A 25,771-nucleotide genomic window follows, 5' to 3' on the forward strand; every position below is an offset into this window, starting at 1 on the left:
AGTGGACTGGACAGTAAGGTCTAGACACTCCCCAATTCCATGATGGGACAGCAGGAGGATCTCACATGGAGGATGTGACTGGGCATCCCTGAGCCCTCGATCAGAGCCCTAAACCCTCTTTCTCCTCTCACCAAAGCGACACAGCCCCTGGCAGACTCAAACTGGCTCAAGTCACGCATGCCTGCACTCCTGCCCTGTGCTAGATCTGCAAAACTACAGCATCACACAAAGGAACTCACACCTTCCACTGCAGCCTCAACGGGGGTGTAAGTTGGAGCAAGAGATAGTGATCATTGCAACAAAAGCATCATCCAAATTCAGGCCACAAGGAAACAGCGACCTGAGGAGTATTTACCCAGAGGCGTTAAGAGCACAGAGAAGCTAGAAACCATGTTTGCTGCAGTCAGGGACAGCGGAGAGGAAGCAACCTCACACGTAAGTGGGAAGCGAGATTTGTGGTTTGCCTGTGGTGCCTAGAGTACAATCAGGATGCAGTTAATGCTTTAAGCCTAGTAGCTGGAGTGGTAAAAATGTGCAGATTAGCTGAAGTGCCTTCTTGCTAATCGTCTGCTGTTAGGGGAGGCACTGTATGTTTCTATGTTTTGGGCATAGTATGGGACTTAACAGAATGGATGCCCAATGACCATGGTTGACTTCCTAATAGATGATCTATTCCTGTCATGCTTAGGTCATTTTTTTTTAATGATTTATGTCTTGTCCACTCCAAAAAATGATTTTCACATTTACTCTAAAATGTGCAGATATGGTAGAACAGTGAATTCATTAAAACCAGAGAGAAAAATAAGACCCATTAATAAGGCAAGGAAGGAAGAGCAGGGACTATACCAGAAACCTGGGCTAAGAGAAGCTAATGCAATTCTGAGCTCCCTGATAATCAAGTCAAAAAGGGAACTAGTGGATTAGATATTATCGTATAGAATAATAAAAAGACTCAAGCCAGGATTTTAGGAGAGACATATTTTTTCCCTGACCTTAAAATGTGAAGGGAGTTTGTCTCATTAAAAAACAGAAAGCAGGAACATAAAAGAATTTGATGCAAACCGTCCTTGACAAAAATTCAGCGAAGAGAGTAAGAGTTGTTCTCTGCATGTTTTTTCTTTATATTAACTATTCATTAAAAACAAAAAGAGAACAAAGACCCTGAGGGCATACTGTGGTTCTGAGAAGGCTTTCCATAGACAGCTAGAAATAAGCACATTATCAGGGATGGGGAATCCTGCAGCGGTCTGAGAATCTAGAGAAGTACCACTACAGTTAACACGGCTACAACCTCTGGGTAAATACTCCTCAGGTTGAAATGGTTTAAAGCTGGCTTTGCTCATGAACTGGAGAGAACATTATTCAAGAGAGCTAACACTATAATGGAAAAGAATCTGAAAATATACGTGTATATATATGTATATATATATATATATATATATAACTGAATCACTTTGCTGTACACTTGAAACTAATGCTGTAAATCAATCACATTTCAATTAAAAAAATAAAATTTAAAAAAAAGAGAGAGAGGTGACAAGTATGGACAGTAGGTCACTGACAAAAAGCAGTGCAAGGTCTCGACCCCAGGCACACAGCTTTCCTTCTGCTGGTGAGGGAGGGTCTGATTTATGTTCTCAGCCTAGCAGGGAGCAAAGCACCCCAGGGAGCTGGCTGCAGCCTCTGGCCCTTGCCTCCTCCTAAAAGGCCATCAGGCCTGAGCCAGTTCCTCAACAGCCCAGACGAGCAGTTACCAAGAAAGAGACTGACAGAAGCTCCTTACTCTCGGTGTGGGCTTCGGTTCTGAGAAACCTCGGAGTCACTGTCTCTGGGCGACAGGGAGCCCTTGTAGGTGTAAAACACATCTTCGGTCTCAGTAATATACGTCATCTCGTTGACAAGGTTGTCCGCTGAAGAGTGCCGTGGCTTTCGGATTTCGTGCCGGAGCCGAGGGCTTCGCCTGGTGGGGAAAGGTTCAGGGTGAAGTGCCGAAAGCAGAATCCACTCAGGAATTTGATCAGACTTCCGTGATCTACCTTTCTAACCTGACCTTTCTAAGGATGCCTTGGCTGATGCGGTTGGAACTTAAGAGCCAGTTAACCCATTACTACTCTAGAATCTACCAAGGACCACGAGGTCCCCAATACTCTTAGCTCAGTGGTACAGCCCCTCAGTTTTAGAGACAGGCAGATGGGCCGGGTTTTTGCCCTTTGGGGAGTTGATGAGTACTGATTTAGGAAGAGTTAGTCTTCTGGGAGAACTCAAGCTCTCAGTGCATAAATAGGCATGCTGCCTGCTGATCAGACAATTTTTCTGATTCATTTGAACAGTATAAAGAAAAGGTTTAGAAGCCCAAGTAAGCTTTTTGGCAAAATTCAAACCTTATTTCAATGACATCCCCTCATGTAAATTTCACTTGATCCAGGAAGAAACACATCCCTTACGTGACATATTAGATGGCCATCGCAGCACCACCTTGTGTCTCCAACAGCAACAATGGCTGTGCAACATGAGGCAAGTCACACTGCCTCTCTGAGCCTCAGCTGTACCTACCTGGCTCCTGAAAAATAACTGAAAAGAGGCAATGTCCTCAGGACGCCGGGGGCAGCCCCTGGGCACCGGCACCTGCGGTGGGTGATCTCAGGCTGCTGAGCTTTCTCGGTTTTATTTGCCCTGTTTTTCCACCTTCCCCTTCCTTGTCAGCCATTTCTCCTTGGGACCGTCAGGACCTCCACTAGCTGCGATTCCCCTTGGGCCCAGATAATCAATAACACTGTGTCCAAAGGAGAGCAGAAAGGCTTGTGACTCCTCAGGAGGGGAGCATAAACAGCAGTGGAGCACTCCAGCCCCGGGTGTGGCAACATCAAATCCCGCTGCTCCTCTGGACGCCATCCTAGCCCTGCGCTGGGGCCCTGGCACTGCTGCCCGAGGGACTTCCAGACAAATGAAGCTGCCACTTTGTGGCATAAATTTACCACTACAGGATGAGTGCCTAAATCTTGGAAACCAAGAAACCAATCTACCCAGTTGCGTTACGATTTCTAACGCTAAATACCATCACCATCCCTGCCCAGAGCCTCCGGCCCCAGTGCAGGTCAGGCTGCCCAGTGGCCCTGCTGCTTTCTTCAGCCTGCCTGTTGGAATGCTCCTTAGTCCTGGTAGATCACTCCTTGAGAATTTACAGGTCCACCCTGTCCATCATGCAGTGAGCAGAAAGCCATACTCTGATTTCAGGGTGGAGCTGGGGCCATGTTTCTGGCTTGGTTTCCCATCCTGATGATGCCTGTCTTTGGGGAACATTATAATAAAATAATGATAATGATGATGATGATGATGATGATGATAATAGTAATAATTATTATTATTCTACCTGGTCCTTTTTGGATAGCTTACAAAGCACTTGTACATTATTATTCCATCATTATTTCAACCCTTTTATAGATGGAAGGACTGAGACCAGAAAGGTAAAGAAACGTGTTAATGAACAGAAGAACCAAAATCTGAGTCTGACTCTTCCAGCTACAAACCCAGTGCCCTCCCCACTTTGCCAAACTGCCCCTTCCTTCCTTTTAAGCCGAGTCCATCATCATAAAAGCTGGCAGGCTGCCTTCCTCTGTGCAGTTGCTACTGCTGCTGAGGGTCAGGCACCCCCACATCAGTTACATTACATACCTTTACTAGGTTTCCCCGAAGTTTATTTTGTGTGATGTTAACAGGAAACATGAGAGCAAATAAAGTTAAACGTGCTTCTTTATCGAAGGACTTCTCAAAACATGAATATGCTAGTATGCATTATATATAACTTCAAGAGGAATTTCAGGAGGCTGCCCTGTTCAAATTTATTTAGACAAAATAACTATCCAAAAAAAAAAAAAAAAACCCCAACATTATATACTAAGGAAAATGGTGAGCCAGACTTGTGCATTTCACAAAAACACTCCTCCAAGAGTCAAAGCATGCAAATGTAAACTCTGATCCTAGGCCATTTACAGTTAGGGATTTTTTGTAAAAAATTTATTCAGTTGAGTTTTTATTTTTAAAAGAGATAGAGTTTACTGGTAGGTAGTACAAAAAAAGGAGGACATACCAGTTGGGAGTAATAGGAGGAGACCGGGAAGGTAGACTCTTGGTTTCTAAATGTTCCACTGATAATGATCTCCGCATGGCCGGGTTCCACACCATCCCTCCAATCACCTTTTTGCAATACTGGTTATTTACAGACCTGAAAAACCAGATGCAGGTTCACTTTCTACATAGCCATGTTCAGCGAGAATGAAGTGACAGCAAAAGCGAAACCAACAGTCCACACACACTCCCTCCCCGACGCTGACGATGGTGAACACCCTGATGGCCCCAGCCAAGGTTCCCGGTGGGTACACAGGTCAGAAGAGACTGCTTTCTGCCCCGCCTTCTCCTTCTCTCACTTCTTTTCTTTGGGTGAAAATATTTGCTTGTCCTTACCACTGCAAGGAACAAAACTGCTTTCAGAATATAACCAAACCTTACCAGATGATGAGGAATTCCAGGGTAACACGGAAATACAAGGAATTCTCACTTCACTCACAGTGGCGTGAGTACAAACACTAACCATCCTACCAGGCGCTCTTTGTCATCCTAGCTGGCAGAAGCTGTCACTATAAATCACTGGTAACTTGTTGGGAGGAGACCTGAGAAAATATGCTTAGACAGCAGAGTTTCAGGCCATGTTCTGTGGATAAGCCACCCTGAAGGTTCCTTTTGAATTTTATCGATACCTAGAGAATTTAAATCTCAACTATCTAGACCCGTCAGAGAATGAATTATTTGAGAGGATGGAGTTTGAAGCCAGTTTGGGGGGAAACTCAGTTCTGGCATTTCTAAACATTAAACAACATGTTAATGTCTTATGAAAACATTCCACACATTTCCTTGCAGCCTAAAATCAACAAACCAACAAAAAACATGACAGGAAAACCAAAAGAACGTAGGTAACACGAAACACGCCCTCTAGAATATCAATGTGCTAATTTACAATGAGAAACTCGGTGGTCACCCTGCTCAAAATGCTCACAGCAGCATCGGCATGAGAATCTACATCAGAAACCAAATTACCATTGACTGAAAACACAGCATCGGAACGAGGGGAGCAAGCGGGATGATTCAAAGCTCTAACCGAGCAGTTCCCCAAAGTATGTGCCACAGGTTATTAATAGGTGCTCTTTGGAAAAAGAAGTGTTCCATTGTCCCGTCAGCTTGGAAAATACTGAACAAGTTTCTTTTATGTGGAAGCTTTCAGGGGGCCTAATACGCAAATGTGCAACTGTGTCTCTAGGGGTTGGGCAATCACATTAGTAACCTAAGCCTCAGTTTCTCCATCTGTGAAGTGGAGGTCGTGAGGGATGGGCTTGGCCACTGCGCTGAAGCTGGTACTGGTGCCCAAGAACAGATGACCTGTGGCCACTGAGCCACCTCTAGTGTCCCAAGTGACCCCCAGCAGCAGATTAAAGATGGCTGCAAGTTCTCTGGCTCTCGAACCCAGGCTGGCCTAGGACTGCTCTGACCAAGAGTAGCTGTGCCAGGTTTAGGTCTAGCCTTGAAGATGACCAGCCATTCCTGCCTTAGGCTCCTGCAGTCCTGAGCCTCTGGGAAAGAAATATAATTACCCTGTGAGAGTCCACAAGTAGAGGCCCTGGGAACACAGAGAGGGCGAGGGGGCCAGATGAGTCCGGCCTTCTGATTGTTCCATCAAGGCACCAGGTATGTGGGAGAAGTCATCCCGGACCCTCAGCCCAGCCCAGCCCAGCCCAGCCCACGGCTGCCTCTCACTGAGAAGCCCCAGCCCATGTATACCGCACGGAGCAGAAGAATCATCTGGCCAAGCTCTTCCCGAATGCCTGACCCACAGAATCTTGAAATATAATAGAATGGTTACTGCTTTAAGCCACCAAAATAGGGGAAGTTCTTTTTTTTTTTTAATGCCACAATGGATAACCAACCAACCAAACAAACAAACAAAAACACCAAAATCCTCTGTGTCGCCTGCATTTTACAGATAAAGAAATTGAAGAAGCGAATTAAATTAAAGCTGACATAGGTCAGATTTAAACCCAGGCTTCTCAGGAAGAGAATCCAAGCTTTCGGCTGCTCACTATGCCATATCTCAGCTGGTCCACGGGATCAGGTCCCACCACAGTGAATGCTACATTCTAGTAAGTTATGTCCCTGGAGTGTTCAGAAATAGAGCTACCGAATGTATGAAAGTACCAGATGGTATTATAAGCTAAAAACTTGAAAAATATATTTGCTCTTGTTTCATCAGAAGCTGAGAGAGAACATTTAGCACCACAAATACTGTCACTAATACCAATAGATGTTTACTGCTTATTCAATCTAGAAAGCTTCTGAATGATTATCAGTGTCATAGGAAAGCCACTGGAGCACAGTGTGATACAGCCCCACATGTCCGCTAACGGCTCAGACAGGGACAACATGTTGTGAGTAACAGCCACATCAGTAAAGAAAAAAAAAATCACAAAAATAACTTTTCAAACCAGACAATTTAGAAATGCTAATAATTTGAGGCAATTTCTGCTAACTCTTGTTTTAGATGGCAGTCAGAATAAAAAAAATACACAAAAATATAAACTGCGTGATCTAGAGAATAAATTTTAATCTAAAAGTTTATAGATTTCATTTACCGTACTAGTCGTTGAATATTCTGAATATCATTCCTCCGGATAATAATACACATGGGGTTGCTGTAAGAACTAAGCATAATGAAGAATGTGCATGGTACAGGTAAGACTCATAATTGCCAGCTGTAATTATTACTGTTACTATTTCGTATCTGTCGTATGCCCTGTGTGCCAAAGTCACTTGACTCTGGAAATCTTTATTTCTATTCATTCATTATTACAGAGTATTTTTTTTTTTTTTAACAGAGGTACTAGGGATTGAACGCAGAACTTCGTGTGAGCCAAGCACACACTCTACCGCTGGGCTACACCCCCACCTCCACTACAGAGCATCTTATGGAATTAATGTTCTCTGGGAGAGGCGGTATTAATGGCACCAAGGTGACACTGCCATGTGCCTCCCTGACTGTGACGTGGTGTGGGAACCACTGTAATTCCAGCTGCTCAGGAGCTGAGTGTTGCAGAGTTAGGAGGCAGAAGTGAATGACAGGAACAAGAGAAGTACCTGAGTGTGTGTGGAAGAGACACTGCCGCCTCCGGAGAGATGCTCACTCATGGTTCAGAGATCTGGCAGCAGCTCTGGCTCCACTGCCCGGGGGGACCCTGGGTGGGGAACCGAACCGTCCCTTCCCCGGAGGATGTCCCCTCCCCAGTGGTGATCAGGACGTGTTTACCTCTCAGCTTAGCATGGAGACTGCCTGTAAAGCATACTCACTTTTTGGGGTTCCTAGAGCCCAGAGTCCAGTACTGAGACAGAACATTCTTTTCCTGAGGTAGTAGCTTCTTTGCCTGAAAGAACGTATGGTGCTCGACACAGGATTTCCACAAGTTTTTGCAAGATCGGTAATTTAACATGTTGAAGGCCACTATGTGTTCCCTGGATTCGGTCTGGGAGGAAAAACATAGCAGAGATTTCATCTGCAGAGATGCAGGAGCAAGGTCTCAAGCATTTGATGCCCGCGTTGGTGGTATTCGGGTAGGATACGGCAGACAGCAGGAAACTGGCTTCAACATACCTTAGGCCACGAGCCAGGGCTATGGGGATATTCAGGCGCGGCATTTGTGAACCATCTTTATGAATGCGGTAACAGAGATGACCAGAGCCTGCTCTTTATCATCTGTGGTCTCTCATGAATGCTTTCATTTCACATGTGCCTGCGTTTCTAAGTTGGATATATCTGGAGCAACCAGATAAGGGCTGTCTGATATGATCCTTTTAAAATTTAGCTCTGGGAAAAATCTCTCCCCCGAAAGAAATAATCTTTCACTCATCAAACAACAGGAACCTTACAATGCTTTGGATTTCTCTATTGGCTTTCCAACAAAGCAGGGTTAAATCTAGTTCTCATTCCTAATGATTATTTTGATTATTTGCCCTCCCTTCATCCTACCTGAGTTGAGGTTTTCTGTTCTTATGTTAAAATACCATCTTGTTTGTTTTTATGGATGCTTGAGTCTTGCATCTGGGGATCCGGAGACCCAGTTTCTAGTCCTAGTTTGCTCTGAGCTTTGGTGTTCTCATTTCTAAGAGTTCACTGCAATGTGGAGCCATTTCAAGGACATATTATCTTTGAAAAACTGGGAAACAGAGGTAGTGACGGTAAGCAAAAACACACAAGCATAACAAGACAGAGCGCAGTGTCATGGAAAGAGTGGGCATCTCTGATTCCTAACGGCCGGGTTCAAGTTCCAGCTGTTCCACTGCACGGGCTGTGGGTCCTCTGACCGCTAAGTTGCTCTTCCCCATGTGGAAGGCCAAGATGAGTAACCTGAGAGCTGTGGATTCCTCCTGACACATACACACAAGGCCAGCGTGCATTTTAAACACATCAGGGGAAGGAACTGACCTTGCTGCCCTTTCCTGCTGCTCTGAGGTGGGCTCTGCCAGGTACTCTGACCAATGGTGTTTTATCTAATCCACAGGATCCCCTGAGAAGTGGGCATCGCTGTATTTCTGTAAATGAGGTAACCCAGACTAGGGGAGGTGAAGTTACCCGCCCAGCTGGAGAGGGGAAGAGCCAGGATCTGAACCCCATGTCTCCGACTCCAAAGCAAGTTATCTCTCCAGCCAGATAAGCAGAGTAAAGTACACGGAGAACTGCCGGGCCCTCTGGACTCCGATGCCCACCGTGAGCCATGCCCTTTCTTCCCTGTTTTACATGCGGCAAATTCCTTCACCTGCTGAAGGGCTAAGAGCAGAAGTGGCTGAAAAACACAAGAACCAAAGCAAGCATAGGTGTAACTCACCTGTTTTCGCCGCTGATGTATAAAGAATTTTTTCCTTTTGAAAGAGATTTTTAGAATGTTCACCCTGCAAAAAATAAAACACAACACACGAAAAGCGCATCAGGGATCAGCCAGGGTGCAGCTGACGCCTCTCGATGGGTATCCTCTAGTCCGTGATCACGATGCCTGGGGGCTCTTGGCTGCCTAGAGCTGGCTTTGGCGAGGAAATGATGGTGGCCCCATCGCCTCGGCCAAACCCCATACAAAGCTGCTGGAAGCTGAGGATCACATAAGGAGCCGCTGGATTATGATGTAGCTCTTAAATAACAAGGACCACGGGCAGCCTGCTCCCTTTGCTGTCAGCTGCTTTGTGACACCGCGGCTCTGCGTGAGCTGGTGCGCACCCAGGGAAGACAGCTGAGGGCAGTGTGGAGCAGCCGAAAGAGGACAGAGACCAGCTCCACGTCCCAGCTGCTTTGGAACTTAATAGCCCCATGTCAAGTAGCCTCTCTATTGTTTGCATAGTAATGCAAGTATAGTCACCATTAACTGAGCCTTTAAAAATATATATACATATACCAGGCCCCCTACTTAAGGCTTTACAAGCAGCCCCTCTGCTAAGTTTTGCAACAGTCCTGAAAGGTACGTGATCATTATACCCAGTTTTCAGATGAGGAAACTGAGGCTGGGAGCCACCACCTAAATGCTCAAGATCACTCAACCAGGAATGGATGGAGCCAGGGGCTGAGCCTGTGCTCTTACGTCCTCCACCAGGAAGCCTTCAGAACAGTGGGGAGAGCACTGCCTTTCTCAGACTGGTAAGGACTCAAGTCTGTCGGATTCCCTAAGTTTTTAGACCAGAATCGGGCATTTGATAAAATTTCAATTAACAACTAAGAAATTGCACTGAAAATGCAGCTCCTGCCCAGGGGAAGGTCTCTGAATTCTGTAAGGTACCGCCCAGGAAGGATTCTTTAACTCTAAAACCTGCCTTATGCCATTTTATCCCCGTTTCCACAGAGTATTCCAAACCACAAGAGTAACTATGGGGAAGGGGATGCTGATAAAAACCAAACTAATTTTCCCAAGTAGTGGATCTGGATCACTTGTAGAGGTCAGAGGTAAAAACTTGGGAGAAAGTCTCTGTTCCTTCTTTAGAAATAAAAGTTTAAAATTAGAGGTACCATTACTTTTGTTCAGCATATTTTTAAAGCATGATTCAGAAAATAATTAGAACCAGTTTGCACTTACCAAGGATAGAAACTTGTGCAAATATATTTTCGGTACACAGCGATGCCCGCGGAAGCAATTCCAATCATTAGATCTAAATTGTGCAGATCCTGTAAAAAAGGAAGATTTCAGATTCATAGCGTGTTACTGTTGTGCTTCTGCCCTCTGCTAACTCAAGCACCCACGCTTTTATAAATAGCACTACGTGTAAGCTCTAACAGGAGAATAATACAGAAAAAAGGCAAAAATCTCCTCTAAACAGATACTTAAGATATAAGTACTCAGCACCAAATTCTTCTCAAGTGAAAGAACATCGCCTGACGGCCACATCTGGGTTCCACCGGTTTAGAAAGTTACCAGGCAAGCTCATTCATTCCACGGAATCACAGAACTGAACATTCGCCTTTCCATCGTCAACAATTAATAACAGAATCCATGCTAAAATCTGAAAAGGCTCGTCCCCTACACAGCTTTAAACAAATCTCAACACCCATCACTGCAAAGGCTTTAGCTATTAAAATGAAGCATAGAACGGCTGATTCTAAACCCCATGAAGAAACAAATAAAGCTTAGAAATCCAATGCAGTCAATACTTATTAAGAGCTTATGCGCTAGGCACTGCTGTAGGTAATGAAGATAACAAAAGGAAGACACAGCGACGACAAGGTGTTTTAAACTCGTTTGAGAACAAGCAATGAACGTTTTTCAAATAAAACAGTTCCTCCCCTTCAGTCATCTCCATCCTGGTTTACCCAATCAGATATTTGTGATTTTCAAGAAGGAGCAGAGCCTCCACTCAGTGTGAACCTCAGGTTTGCCACTTAGTAGCTGTGCTGCTTTGGGCTAAAGCCTCAGTTGTCCCTTTTGTATAATAAGGATTATTGAACCCACCTCTAAGAGTTTTTTCAGGCTGAAATGAGAGACTACACGTAAAGAATGTAGAACAGGGCTTGGCATGTGGTAGGTGTAGTAAATGTTCATCCCTTTCGCCTCTTAAGAGACAGTGGGACAAATCACTTAATGAACAGCAATACAAACATGGGGAGTTGGAGAAACTGGACCAAGAAAACACTGCTGATACAGTGGGAAGTCCAGACAGTAATCACTATCGGGCACCCAACTGAAATCACACGCTTAAAGCAAAACTAAATTTGCAAGGTGAAAACCAGGGTTGCACTGAAACATGATACTTTGTAACAGAATATACAGAAATATTAAGCAGGTGGGACAGAAAATTAGCAAGCAAAATAAAATAAAATAAAATAAAAATTGAATAAGGAAATAGATGAATGCTCCATAGCATTCTACCGGACAAAGTGGTACTTGCAAATGGAATAAAATGAACAGTCAACTACCAAAGCTGATGTTTTGTAAGATCCCATATCTTTTTCTTACTTTATTACCTATGTCAAATCTTGTCCCATATCCCGTAACTGCACAGCTATGGGACCAAAGTGACACAAAAGATATGAAAGCGTTTCTATGAATTGCAAAAATCTATATAGTTGCCAAGTTTGGTTAATTACTCAACTTCTCTGAGCTTCAGTTTTCTCTGTAAAATGGGATGATTAGAACACTGATTTCCAAGGTTGCTATAATCTTTAAATGAGACCTTATGGTCACATAGGAAAGCATCTAAAACAATGGCTGGTACATACTAGGTGTTTAACCAGATTTGCTTCCTTTGGATATGACGTGGGCCAATTACGTAAAGGTCAAATGTCAATTAGACAGTGCGGGGGTCATGTACTGAAGCTACTACTTATGTGCTGAGTGACCTTTAGAAGACCCTGAGTATCAGTTTCTCCATCTGTAAGATGGGGGTAATGACAACACTCAACTCACTGCATTCCAGTGGGAAATAAATAAGCTACTGTATCTGGCAGATAGAAATTGCTCAGTAGACGATAGATGTTAGTCATTTTTATTTAAAAAGTCACAACCAATTCTAAATATTTGATTTTCATACTCATACCATCATGATTAAAAAAAAACTATCATATTTGAGTAACTAATTAGCTCTAATCTGAGCATCACTGAGATTAACTTGGTTCATTAAAGAGTCACTTGTAGGGGTAGGGTATAGCTCAAGTGGTAGAGCACATGCTTAGCATGCACGAGGTCCTGGGTTCAATCCCCAGTACCTCTTCCAAAAAATAAATAAATAAACCCAATTACCTCCCCGCTGCCAAAAAAAAAAAAAAAAAAAAAAGAATTAAAAAAAAAGTGAATTGCATGGTATGTGAGTTACAAACCTGTTTTAAAAAGAAGTCACTTAGGAAATGGATTTCTATGTTTTTTGTTTCTTTAACCATAATATGAGATGGTCTTATAAAAATTACTTTTTTCTAACCCTCCTGACCCCTACTAAAGTAAAAAAGTCTTCAAGTGTGAAGGCAAACATGACAAAATCCACTGGATAAAAATATCCAGAAAAACTCGGTATTACTTTATAAACTTTTCAAGTATCTTTTAAAAAAAAGGTGTTTTTTATGATACTGGAAAAGAGACAGTTTCCAAGAAGCTTTCAAACTTTCAGAAATCAAAATCAAAATAACTTTTGAACTACAGGGTACATACCCTTCCACCATGCAGCTCCACTCCATAGAAGTCGAGGGTCCGGGCTATGTTGATAAAGCAAGATTCAGCTTCTGATTGCTTCAGCCCACTACCGAGGAAGACAGAAGATGCAGAGTTCACCCAGTAAACAGAATGTTAACACCAATTCTTAAAATTAACACAAATCTAAAAAATTTGTTCACATCACTATTAGGTTATTAAATACCTTATGTTATTCACCTTAAACAGCTGAACCCCTGAATTCTACGAAACCAGGTTTTTCTTCTTGTCCACTGAGTATGACTTCACCAAGCCCTCTGGTTTCTTTATTACATAACAGCTCATGCTGAGTGGGTTCTCCATATCCAGAGACAAAGACTGTCACCTTTTGGAATTTCTGCCCCACTTTTTCCAAGTCGCTAAATTAGTATGTGCTCTTTGGGTCTTTCTGCTTTAATCTATCCTTTTAGCAGCGGCCTCAAACTTCCAAACGTCACTGTACTACTTTAGGATGCTGGCTCCTGCCTGGGAAACAATTCTGGGAGAGAGAATTGGCAGCGCCTTTTCGAAGGGACATTAGCTGCTTGGGCCTTTGTTTTTACGGCCTCCCCAAGAATGTGAGGTCCCTTGAGACCTGGTCTTCTCGGGCAGGGTGGCCCTTATTTGACCTGGCCTGAGCAAAGCTATTGCAGCTTTAAGTAAAAGGAGGCAAGGGAAGAGGAGGCCAAAACTGGGCGAATTTGTTGCGAGTGGAGGCTTGGCCCAAGGCAGCTGAAGGAGGCTGGTGCTCCTTTCTGGAAGGAGGGCAGTTTTGAACCCAGACAGGTTTGCCTGGTAAGGTCAGGGGCAGTCAGATTTATTTATTCAGGATTTTTTTTTTTTTTTGAGATGGGGAGGGAAGTAATTAGGTTTATTTGTTTCTTTATTTTTGGAGGAGGTACTGGGCATTGAACCCAGGACCTCATGCATGCTAAGCACGCACTCTACCACTTGAGCTATACCCTCCCCTGGCAGTAAGATTTAAAATGGGCATTTCCTTCAGGAATTAACTGATTTCAACAATATCCCGAAAAAGAACACAGCAACCCCCCATCTCTCAGTGGATTTCACACTTTGCAGAAATGCTAGTTAGGCTAAATATATCTGCCACCATCAGAGCTCAAAGGCTCAGACCCCCGACATCTTGAAAGAGGATTCATGAGCAAAAGCAAGAGAAGACATCAAACACACGGGGACATGAGGGCTGACAGCACCCAACCTGAGTTCCCAAATTAGGTCACCCGTCCCACCTCTCACCTGTGCTGCTCATGGAGCGATTCCACCTTCGTTAAAAAGTCATCATTCTGATCCGGTATGAACTGACTATCAGAAAGATAGCCTGGATGATGAATGGAAGAATCATGGTCCCCAAAATGAGCTATCAACACAGAACGAAAGGGAAATCGTCTTTTCAGTATGGTCTGTATTTACCAGCATCTGCAGCATCACAACAAAAACACTAACTGGAAATACTCTTATGAGAAGTTCTGCCACCACGTGCACCTGAGCTTCTCATTGGCTCCAGAGTCCACATTTATCATCTGAACCCTCAGCACCGCCCAAGTAGTCATGCAGGCTCCAGCTGGATTCTCTCTCCCCAAGGCCACACTAGGAGGAAAGGGGAGCCTGTTGGAATCCAGGTGCTATTCTAATCCCACACCTGCTCCATACTCTGTGGTCATCATAACATTTGCACTCATACCCCCGGATAGAGAAAATTAAGAGAAGCCACTCAGAAACATGCCATGCCCTACACACCAGGCACTGTGCAGACTCTCTCTGTAGAATCCCAAGGTTGTTACAACACTGGACCAACCTGCTATAAACCATGGGTGTGGACAGAAGAGAGGTCATAATGACCTGCTCACTGTCTGTTTCTTGACCTACTTCCCTGGGGTTCAGAGAATTGTGGAAGAAAGGGAACAAGGATATGTTCAGAGGCCATGGGGATGGGATGGAAATGGGTGGGGCTGAAGAATCTGGACCCTGGCACAACTGAAAGCAGAGTTCTTGGGAAGACAGAACATTCTTACAGGAGTTGGAAGATCAGAAGACAGGCGCTGACGCTGTCAAGGAAATCACTTTGGGGACCTGCAACTGCAGAGGGAAGAGGAAGGGGGACCTTACAGAGGGACTCCTAGGCTGGTCCCTGGTCCAAATGATATATATCTTGATTTAGTCATCCATCATATTAACAGTCCCAATCCCTGTGCCTTTCCGCAAACATGAACAGCAAGGTTCTCTCTTTACAAATCACTGACGAATGTCTGAACTTAACACAGGACCAATGAACCGGTTTTCCCTTGGAATCAGTCGGCTACTCCATGCAATGTCCTGTACTGACCACTAGGGGGAAACAAAGTTTAACAGTCTTTGGAAACCATTTGCAAAACACAGGGCAGTTTCCACGTTGAATTCAATGACCAATGACTTCATCCCACTAGGTGCTCTCGATAACACAGTGAAAGACATTGCTTTTACCTCCATTAAACAGATAAGGGAGTTGAGACTCAAGGAAGGGACCTGCCGTGTTGCTCAGGCTGGTATCTTGGAGCCTAGACTCTGATCACAGTCCATATGCTTTTATCTATTTATCATATACCACATGCCCTAAACTCCAGAGTAACACACTTTTCTATGTGTGGGGAAGCAATACATGTGAAAGCTCACTGTAGCAGACGGGAAAGGAAATAAATGCTTATGTGGGAAACACCTTGTCTTGTAAGTTCCATGCATTCTTCTGCTCATATTTTATATTTTGCAGGACAGAGAATGTCCCAGGTACTCAAATGTATGGCCAGACAAGCGATTCTGCTGGGAAAACCCTTTACTTGCTATTCACCCAACTTCAACTTGATTTTGGAGGCTCTTCTCAGGGATCGTCCCTCGGAAGCTTTTCCACACCGACCTCCCCCTGTTGCTACCGCCCCCAAACCCAGAAGAGTGCATCCTCTCTGCCAGCATTAGCTGGTCCGTATCTGCCTCCCTACCAGGCTGGAGACCTCTTGTGGAGAGCAGTGGGCTCTACATGTGCAACCTGAGGCTGGTGTGGAAGCAGCACGTGGCAGAGGCTCAGAGAACATTATAGGACAAACACATATTTTCAAAAACTTCATTCTTTGACCCTCATAGACAGGCCACCAGTGATCTTCCACCACCAAGTCTGTACACGTTCTTTACCCACAGATCACTTTACTTTTTTCTAGTAAGAAAACGTGCTTTTGGTTAGCTTCCCTGACCACTGGTGGGCTTGTCTTCATACTTGATGTCCCTCTGGGACAATCCGGCAAAGGGTATCGCATAAAATTCAGGCTTACTCTGTGATCCAGCAATTTCATATCCAAGAATTAATCTTAAAGAAATGTATGCACAGAAATATGGTAAAATATGTATATGTATATATTCAATTGAGGGTGGAGGAATAAGAAACTTGTACTTAGAACTGCTTGCCAGACAACCTATGATATTATTAGCATGATAGTCATACTAATATTTCCACTGCAGCTAGTTTGGACTTTCTAGGTGCTCATAACTTTCTTTAGCCCCTATCCTATCAGTCCTTTGCAGAAGGGAACCTGACCACTGATGCTTAGAATTTTTATTTGCACTCTAAGTAATCTGTTTATGACAGGTTGTTCTTTAGACAGCGTTCTTCTGGGCAGACAGGAAAATACAGTGAATAGAGTTAAACAGCACCTGCCACGTGCCGGGCACTATTCTAAGAGCTTCACATATATTAATACATTTCATCTTCACTGCAACCCCATGAAGTAGATACCGTAATCATCCCCACTTGACAGATGAGGCTGAGGCCTGAAGAGGCTCCAGGTCACGTAGGTGTAAGTGGAAGAGCCAAGACCCAGGTAACACAGCTTCAGCCCCTGTTCTCACTGACTCAGTTAACAGTGATGGGCCAACTCTAAAGCGTTTCCAGTTACCACCTTCATAGGTGGTATTGAAACCATGTAGTCATATTCCAAGGTGTCACAATCACCAGCATCACTCCCATCTTACAGGTGAGAAAGCAGCGACTGAGAGGTACTATCACACTAGAAGCAGAGGGAGACCCAATTTTAAACGGAGCGTGCATCCAAAGCTACACCCTTTCACGTGCTCCTGCCTTTCAAACCAGAAGCTCTAGCTCTGAGCACCAAACTCGCTCTGTGATGCGGGAAAGCCCGGTCTCCTCGGCAGATCAGCCTCGCAGAGGTGGAGTCCACGGGGTCTAGTGGTCACTGACCACCCAGGTTGACTGGTGACCGTGCCACTTCCCACGGGGACACGACATGGCTGGGTCTGTTCCAGATGTCTCACAGGAGAGGGGAACTTTCAGACCCGCCGAGGCTCGCCGCTGTCTGTGCCACCTCTTCCGAGCCTCCCATTCGGTGTGGGTAGGCGTGGGGTGGGGGGAGGAGAGGCAGGATATCCGGGGAGATGAGCACTGGGGCTTGGCTCACCCATGAGTGGGGTCACTGCTGAAGGTCTCTCTCCCACTTCCTGGTATCACTCGGCCACCTTGCCCCCACCTCTCCCAGGCCTGGCTTTGCTGCTGGGGAGCAGGCAGGCTTAAGGCCACCTCAGGAGTCCCTGTCAGCCTTCTCTTGCTACTTTGCCTCTTCTGAGACCAAAGTAGGGTGAGTATTTCAGCCAGTGCCTGCCGAGGCTGGTCCCTCCTGCTGTCTTAACTCCCCTTTGGGCAGTCAGCCAAGAGGGGAACAAGCCAAGGGGGCATGGGGCTCCCGGGAGGGTGGGGGGGGGCGTCTTAAGTCTCGAGCTACCCGCAGCTCTGCACGGGTTCTAGGCTGGTGCACTGCTGACTAAGTACGAAGTGCTATCTCACCTTCCATCTGGCTCTGCACACTTCCGTCATACTCACCCAGCATCTACCACAGGCCTGACCCGGAATATGTGCTCAGTCATGTTTGCTAACGGAGTAAGTGGGTTCCTACTTCAGCTTAAACAGACCTCGACGGAAAATTCCATCTGGACTTTCCATCCCACAGGGCAGCCACCAGCCACATGTGCACTTGAAGTGTGGCTGGTCCAAGCTGAGATGCACTCAAGTGTAAACTCTGGACTGGTTTTCAAAGACTTGGTAAATACCTTATTTTTTTTTACACGGACTACATATTAAAATAATATTTTGTATATGCTGAGCTAAATAAAATACATTAGCTAATTATGACCCATTTCATTTTACTTTAATATGGCTACCAGGAAACTTAAAATTACATACGTAGCTCCTGTTATGTTTCTATTGGACAGTGCTGCTATAGGCCAACACATAACCCACCGCTCTACTGAAACTAAAAATAAATGCCTAAGATCTCAGCAGTGTTTCTGAGCAGCACTGAGCAAGGAGCAGGAATGATCTCTGGCAAATTCCTAAACCTATCTGGGTCTTAGCTCCCATGTCTAAAAGAGGTGACTGGTGGAAATATTTGCCCCACTGGGATGTGTTACAGAAGTCGAATCCAGTTCTGAGCGAAGGCTGTGGAAGATGTAATGTGCAACAGGTATCTTCTGTTTCATGGGGTCCCTGGGGAGGAAACCCCACGTCCCCTAAACCAACATCCCTGAGCTGGAGAAGAGTGTGAGGATGAAAGAGGACCAGGCCGGGCGACCAAAGAGATACGTCCGCCCAGCCGGACTCCTGGGCAAGACGGGGAAGGGACTCAGTCAAACAGGAGAGGACAGTGTGTTTCTTAACATACCGGCCAGAACAACCTGTCCATCCTTTGCAACTTACATTGTACTGCATAGGAGGCTAGAACCACCGCTGAGTTAAGAGGGCAGGTTAACCTGTTGGGAGAGGAACATATTAGGAAAGTCACAAGCACCCACAGCAGCCTGAAACACTCATGGATCATGGGTAACGTGTGTCTTTTTCTTGGATGAACCATTTAAAAACATCACAAATAATAACAAAGAATTTCATGAAATCAACCCAATCTCAAACAGGAAAGATAAATGTTAACATACGAAAGAGTTTCTGAAATTAAGAATTTTTCCACACTGAAAATCATACATATGAATATAAGTCCCATGAAGCTAACGGTCTAATGTTGGCTGGGTTTTGGCTGCTCAAGGAAGGTCGGCTCACATCACTAAGAGGAATGAGAAAAGTGTACTCTTAGATCAAGGAGTAGGCAGCCTTTGTCTCTTTCTGGTAAAGACGTGAGGCTTCTCTAACTGAATCCCTGAGTTCTGTTGATTCTGATTATTTATTTTTTTTAATTTTGAGGGGTACTTAGGCTTATTTATTTATTTAAATGGAGGTACTGGGGGTTGAACCCCGGACCTTGTACATGCTAAGGATGTGCTCTACCACCGAGCTCTACCCTCCCCCTCATTCTGGTTACCCACTTTCTAGAAGGGTGACATCCTCTTAGAAGGAATAAATAGAAAAGTATTCTGAATTTTGAAACTCCTCTCAGATCTAAATTACTTAATTAAATTAGTTACAATGACTGAAGGTCCCTAGACCTAGTCGCCCTCCTGAAACTTCCCGTCTAGAGGGAATGGTCCGTCCACCTCTCAGTTTCCCCGCCACCCACCAGAAATCCATGAACCCAGGGTTGGACTTGTTCTCCGTCTTTCCTCTTAAGCTCACTGCCCTCCCCAGCACCCTGTTTCAGCCAATGACTCCGTCTCTGTCTCTGTCGTATTCTGAATCATCTCTGTTCTCTGCATTCAAACACGGATTTCACGGTCTGCCTAGGAGCTCGGCCAGCAGATCTGGGGCAGGGAGCACTGCTGGGCGGAGGAACGCTTGGGGAAAGGGCTGAAGAGAAGCAGCAGAGTGAGGGCTTGCAGGGTGGGGGTGGGGGGGACACAGATTTTAAAAACATTCTTCCCAGCAACCCTGTGGGAAGTGGAAAAAGCCTGCAGTTTCCATGGCAGCCCATGAAGTTCCCAAGATATGTCACCCCCCCCCGCCCCCCGCCACCTCTCTGACTAATCTGCTTGTCTCCCCAGGCTTCCCTTTCTGGTCTGCTGTGCTGCGGGTTGGTCCTGAAGCTGCACATGCACATGAGGGCAGCCTTCCCTATCTGAGGGGCCCCCATCTTTCCTCAGGTAACCACGTGCTCTGGCTGGAACTTCTCAATGCTCTCCCCACGTCTGGAGATACGATTAGGGGTTCTCGCCATCTTATTCATCTGGAGACTCAAGAGAGCCCATGGGGAGAGCAAACATCAGCGTGTACTTTCCCACCAAGACGGGCTTCAGTGAAATCTAGGCTGGGGTCCCTGTTGCTGGGGCTTCTGCTGCCCCTGCTGGTCCCAACTGCTTCATGGGTTCCTGTCTCATCTCCCCAGCCAGACCACAAGCTCCCTCGCAGAAGCACAGTGGAGGCTTCTGAGACGCTCCTCAGTAAAAGGAAAGAGGAGGGAAGAGTAGGAGCAAGGTGTGGCTGTTCCCACCCGTTTACCAGCTGCAGTGTCTCCCACAAGTCAAAGAAAACTCCGGATCTAGAGGAGGTGGCTCAGGGACCTCTGACCTGGAATTTGCCCTCCCTCCCTGAGCTGCTCAGACACTCTGCAGCCACAGAGACGGTCCTGATGCACAAGACGTGCTGAACCGTGGGCAGATGCTCCTGCTTCAAGCAAAGTCTCCCAGAGAAAACAGGCATCTCCTCTAGGTACCACGGGGCTCAGAGGGGACCTAAATCGGGCCTGACTTGCCTTCCCGGACAAAACTCTTTTTTACATTCTGGGTCTCTCCCTCCCTCCCTTTAAAGTTTCTCAGGTCTTTACCAGAAAAGAGAACTGTACCTTTTGTAATAAAACTAGAACAACTAAAAGTGACCTTTATCAAATCCTCAGCTTCTCTAAATCAAGACCGGGCTAGAAACAGATGTCCCAGGCAAAATGTCACGCAGGATGCTGCTTTCAACATCCATTCGTTGTTTACATTGAATACTGTTACCAGAAATGCAAGCTCATTAGATTAAAACCAGGAATTTGAGTAGTCTGGGGCAACTGACAGGAAAAGAAGAACGCAAAATTCTCATTACCTTCCTTCACAAATATCCATCTTCAGTTGTAAGAAATACAAATGCCTAGGAAATAATTGTTTTCATTAATTCATAATACTCAAATTGAAATAAACAAACAAACAAAAAAAGGGATGAGTCAAGAACAAGACCTGCACATTTGAAAAACAAAACACACATCTCTGTCTAAAATGTCAGACGTGACACTTGGTTTTGCACACTGCAAAGCGGCCCCATTCAGGAACAGTGGCTGGTGTGGCTGCTGATGGGTGGGGGCGATTTCTAGGCGGCCTCCCACCAGCACACGCTGTCCTAGGGATGGATGGCCAGGCAGAGAGCAGCCCACTGATGTCCGATCGGCTGGTGCCGCTGCCCGTGAGCACGACCCCCCTGGACTTTCCCACTCAAACTCGGGGCATCCGAGAGCACTGGGACCCACAGGCGGCCCCCGCACACCAAGGGGCTGCTGTTCTCAACACGGCATTTGTGCACCCACGTTCCCTCTGTGTGAAGTTCCTGAGAGGAGGAGGGTCTATGAAGACGCCTCCTTGGCTGGGCTGCAAACACCCAGCTGGGCTTTTTCCTGTGCCCCAGGAACTGTGGGGGCCCGAGCAAAAGCATCAACCTCAGTCCACCACGGGCGGCCAGGCCTCCAAGCTGAATTCTGCGCCTGGCTGTGAGCTCCCAGCCACGTCGCTTCAAAACCCGGGACTTGATTTGTGGGCAGAACTTGGTAAGTTCCTGGTAAGTCACAGGACCCTCCATCCAGGGCGCAGGGATCAGAAAGCACCAACAGCGCTGTGCAGGTTGGGAAGGGCCCCAGAGAGCGTTATATTTAGGGACCCGGCATCCATGTGACACTTGGCTGCTGGCTCCCACTTTTTTAAAACCCGGATTCACATGGGATAGACATTCCAGCGTCTGGCCAAGATGACAAAAGGGAAACTTCTTGAAATATAACACAGATGCAGCAGAAGTGTTCAGGGGCAGGAGAGAGAGAATTTTGGCAGTTTAGACAAATCAATCTCATTATTCCTTCTAATTTCCATGTTTAAAGGTCGAGGCACCTGTGTTTTGAGATGTGAATGCTTCACAGGGGGTTACAATCCCCTGTTTGCACAGTTCTGGGCTGTGTGTGGTACTTCATCACTTCTCAGGTCATTTCAACCTCACAGTAACTCTGTGCGGTGGGTACCACTATTTCTGGTTTTTACTGATGAGGACACAGATGCTCAGATAGGTTTTATGGGGTCAGTTATGTCTTACTTTAACCTGGACACTCCTGCTGCGAAAAAAAATCTGACTATGCTACCAATTTCTCAGGCATCTAAAGACTAAAAAGTTTAGGATCAATCTCCTAACTCTGATATTACTTTGACTACAATTATCGCCAACTACTCTTGACGTGCTGAACACCGGGGGACGTGTATTTGCTGACTCATGCTTATTCCATGTTGGAATCTCTATCTTTCCCACCTAGGAGAACACACTCAGTCCTTCCTAGTCTGCTTCTATGTTTATCCAAGCTGACATTTGGCTGGAATTAAGTGTTCTCTCATCCTGTAATGCTACTGAGAGAAAGAAGAGCAGGGAGAGAATTATAGACAATCCAGCGGTAAATCTGGACGCTCCCTGACGAGCCCAGCTGATCAGTATGTCTTCCTCGGGACGTAAAGGAGACTGTGACCGCCACTCAGCAAACGCTACCTTGTCACATAGTCAGCAACGTTTCTGAGTCACTCCCAGGACATCATACACAAAGAGGTCAACAGTGGAATGATGCCCAAACTCAGGAGACCTCCAAGGAACCTGGAAGGAGCCTTGAGACCGCCAGTGCTTACCAGTCTGTTTAGAATAGTCTACATTTATCAGAAACAGCAGACGTGGAGGCTCGCGGTCAAGGAGACATTTAGCAACTAGAATAAAGGAAGTCGTTAAGGAGAGATGCTCGGTGTGCCTGACCTCAGAAATGTAGTCAACATTCCTGCAGTATAACCCCATCCATGACCTCAACTTCAGAAAGAGAGCGACGAATGCCTCCCTGCCTAGATCCTCAGCAAACAAACATAAAACAACAAATACTACCTCTCTACTCCTTCTTTGATCCTTGAGAGCTAAATTTCTTTAAAGGGGAACTTAACGTTTGAATTGGCTACAGAGCTGGGGCCTCAAAAAGACATTATGCGTAATATGTACATAAACTCTACCTCAATTAAAAAAAAAGATACTGTGTGCCAGGAATACAAGTAAAACTCTTTAAGTAGAAACAAAACAAAATTAATATTTTCTTGAATTAATGGTGGAAGCCTGGCCCCGCCTAGGAAGAAGATCTGCAGGCCTGGCTGTTCCCCAGCTCTGGACCAGCACAGGGGTGGGTGTTGCCATGGCTCCGGCTGTCTTAAGGGAAATCGGGTGCCCACATTCCAGGAGGTGACAACTACAATCTGCTCCACACTCAGGGTACCACCCATCTTAAGATGGGAGGTGGGTGATGGGGTCAGGAGTCAGTCCAGAACCAGTGACTTTAAGGAGGGAGCCAGACAAAGTGAATTTTGCCTGGGACTTAGGTAGGAACAAAACCTAGTCTGCTACTCCTATTGAGTCAAATCTGCCTCTCGGTAGCCTCCACCCACCGGCTGTAATTCTACCAACAAGCACATCTAATTCTCCCTTTCCCATGACAGCACTTTGAAGATCTGAAAAGCAGCCTTCATTTCTCCGAGGCTTCGCTCCATCCTGAACTCCCTGTATTTCCTCAGCTGTCCCTCAAATGACAGGAAGGCTCAGAGGAAGATTCCTTCCTGTGGGGTACGGAAGTGGAGCCCAACGACCACGGGGCACTGGAAAGGGGCTCCTGCATTAGGCTGGCGCCAGCGACCCCTTCGCTCAGGTACGCTGGGGATCTCAGCATCTCAGGGAGGAGATGGGGCGACGGGTGACAATCACTAGTTTAGGCAGCGCAGTTCACACTTGGGGTAGGAACCCTTCTGTTGGTAGTAAAATCAATTTAATGAGCCACAACTGGCATTTAGAAGAAGGAAACAGAAAACTTAAGAGTGCTTTGTGCTTAGTATTGTTTTATGAACTGTCTGCTTCAGCAACTTATATATGTGTATATATATATATATATATATACACACACACACACACACACACACACATCTGTGTAATGCATTATAAAGCAAAATATGTTCTGTGTGGTTGTGATAAAAACAGCCCCACTAATTAAAACTATATATATATATATATATATATATATACACATTTTTTTTAAAGTATCCCTTTTTTTAAAGCATCTCTTGAATAATCTTGAATCTGATACTCAGTGATAGCCTGGGGAAATTCTGGTAGGGTCATTTCAAACATATTCTCATAGATCATGTCACCACTTTGCATCCACTGGCTTATGAACCGACCTGCTGGGTTGAGCCTCCCTACACTACCCGAGTCCACCAGCGTAAGGAGCTGTGATGGGGAAAACTCCAAGGACCACGTGTACTCCCCATGGTTACCCAATGACTCCTGCGGGACATCTAATGCAGGCTTAAAATTTAACTTAATGGTAAACACAAGTCAAATCACAGGGAAGAGGTCTACAAAGAAGACAAAACAGTAACAGACTGATATTTGGCCTTTAAACATACTAAAAATTACAATGTGATGTGATTACCCTTTAAAAACAAAAAGGAAAAAAACCGAGTCCATGTTGGAACGGCAACAACTTTCCTGTGCCTGCCCCTCTGTCCAAACACAGGTCCCCACCCATAAAATCCACGTGCTGGGACACCAGAGGGGCCAGGACCCAGGCCAGGCCCGGAGGGGTAAACAGGGATGGCAGTGCTTGCTCCCTTATCTGCTTCACAGACCGCCTGCATCACCAACTCGTGATTCTCAAGAGGCCGGGAGCCGGCCCAGCCCGCTCTCTGTTCAGCTCCTACCGACTGGGGATCTCATACAAAGTTCTCAGTTCAGCTCAACCCTAGCCCTTCAGGGACACTGTGCCGTGTGATCAGTAGATGACTGTTTCACAAACTCCCTGCCTGCATGAGCAGAAAAGAACTCCATTCTCTGAACACAGGTGCTCAACGGGCTGGAGAGGCCGGATGGACGGTGGGGCGGGTGGGAGGCGGTGGATGGGAGTGTGCTGGGAACAGTGCCAAGCCCGGAAGGGAGAGTAGCAGGCCCAAGCCTGAAAACTGATTCGCCGATTACAATTTCAACATGTGCACCCACCTCCCCCCCTCTTCCTGGGATCTTTAATTGTTGGTGCAGCTACACCCAAATGAAGTATTTGGCCACAGTGATAAAATGAAGAGTACATTTTTAGTGGTTACTCATTTTTATATATTAAATAGAAAACTTAAAAAAAAAGTTATTACCTGGTTTGTTCTTGCTGCAGTGTGTTGGGATCAGGTATAAAAAATCTTACTCGAAAATGCAGGGTACAGGGGAAACCTCCTACAACATTTTTCAAAAACAAATTAAATTTTCCCTTTAAAAAAGTCAATGTATGTAAGTGGCTACTCTCCCAAAAGTGATGCATTTTTCACTAGACCACAGCTTTTTCCATCAGTAAAAGGACTAATTTCAAAAAAGGAGTGCATAAGTTAATTAAATTAATTCAGAAATCTCCAAGACTATGAGAAATAAGATATTTTTGCAACATCAGCATAGAATGAGGTATTATCTACTTCCTATTACATGTTTAACTTAGGGTTAAACATGTGTTCAAACAATGCACTCCATTATTTGCATTAGGAATTTTTTAAATCGTCAAGTCAGGCTATGCAAAACTCACAAAGAAATAATCTCTCACATATATAATGATTTCATACTTTTCAAATATTTTCATGCACATTCTTGAATTTAAACATCGCTGTGACTGGGAGTAGGCTAGGGTGCTGTCAATCGCACTGTTTAACAGATAAGCCAACAGTCTCAGTGATGTAAGTGACTTGTCCTAGGACACACAGCCGATGACAACACCAGGACTTTAGCACTGAGTTTTTTTGGTTGTGCAGTGCCACATTTCAAAATTATTTTTATC

General features: G+C 45.4%; 1 protein-coding gene across 6 annotated transcripts in view; it reads right to left on the reverse strand.

Annotated features, from left to right (window-relative positions):
* Window positions 1-25,771, reverse strand: part of PTPN3 (protein tyrosine phosphatase non-receptor type 3) — a 131,211-nt gene that overhangs the window by 33,864 nt on the left and 71,576 nt on the right. For 5 of the 6 annotated variants that reach the window (XM_074361967.1, XM_074361968.1, XM_074361969.1 and 2 more), the window contains exons 5-14: window positions 25,104-25,182; window positions 20,746-20,790; window positions 18,478-18,530; window positions 13,986-14,106; window positions 12,711-12,798; window positions 10,152-10,240; window positions 8,922-8,985; window positions 7,390-7,562; window positions 4,088-4,222; window positions 1,784-1,960 (exon numbers count right to left, since the gene is read on the reverse strand). In XM_074361967.1, the coding sequence (XP_074218068.1) occupies window positions 1,784-1,960; window positions 4,088-4,222; window positions 7,390-7,562; window positions 8,922-8,985; window positions 10,152-10,240; window positions 12,711-12,798; window positions 13,986-14,106; window positions 18,478-18,530; window positions 20,746-20,790; window positions 25,104-25,182 (1,024 nt within the window). The remainder of the gene's footprint in view (window positions 1-1,783; window positions 1,961-4,087; window positions 4,223-7,389; window positions 7,563-8,921; window positions 8,986-10,151; window positions 10,241-12,710; window positions 12,799-13,985; window positions 14,107-18,477; window positions 18,531-20,745; window positions 20,791-25,103; window positions 25,183-25,771) is intronic. The other variant, XM_074361966.1, reaches the window with a different exon arrangement.

The sequence above is a fragment of the Camelus bactrianus genome, chromosome 4 (genome assembly GCF_048773025.1).
Source record: "Camelus bactrianus isolate YW-2024 breed Bactrian camel chromosome 4, ASM4877302v1, whole genome shotgun sequence".
NCBI classification, from domain to species: domain Eukaryota; kingdom Metazoa; phylum Chordata; class Mammalia; order Artiodactyla; family Camelidae; genus Camelus; species Camelus bactrianus.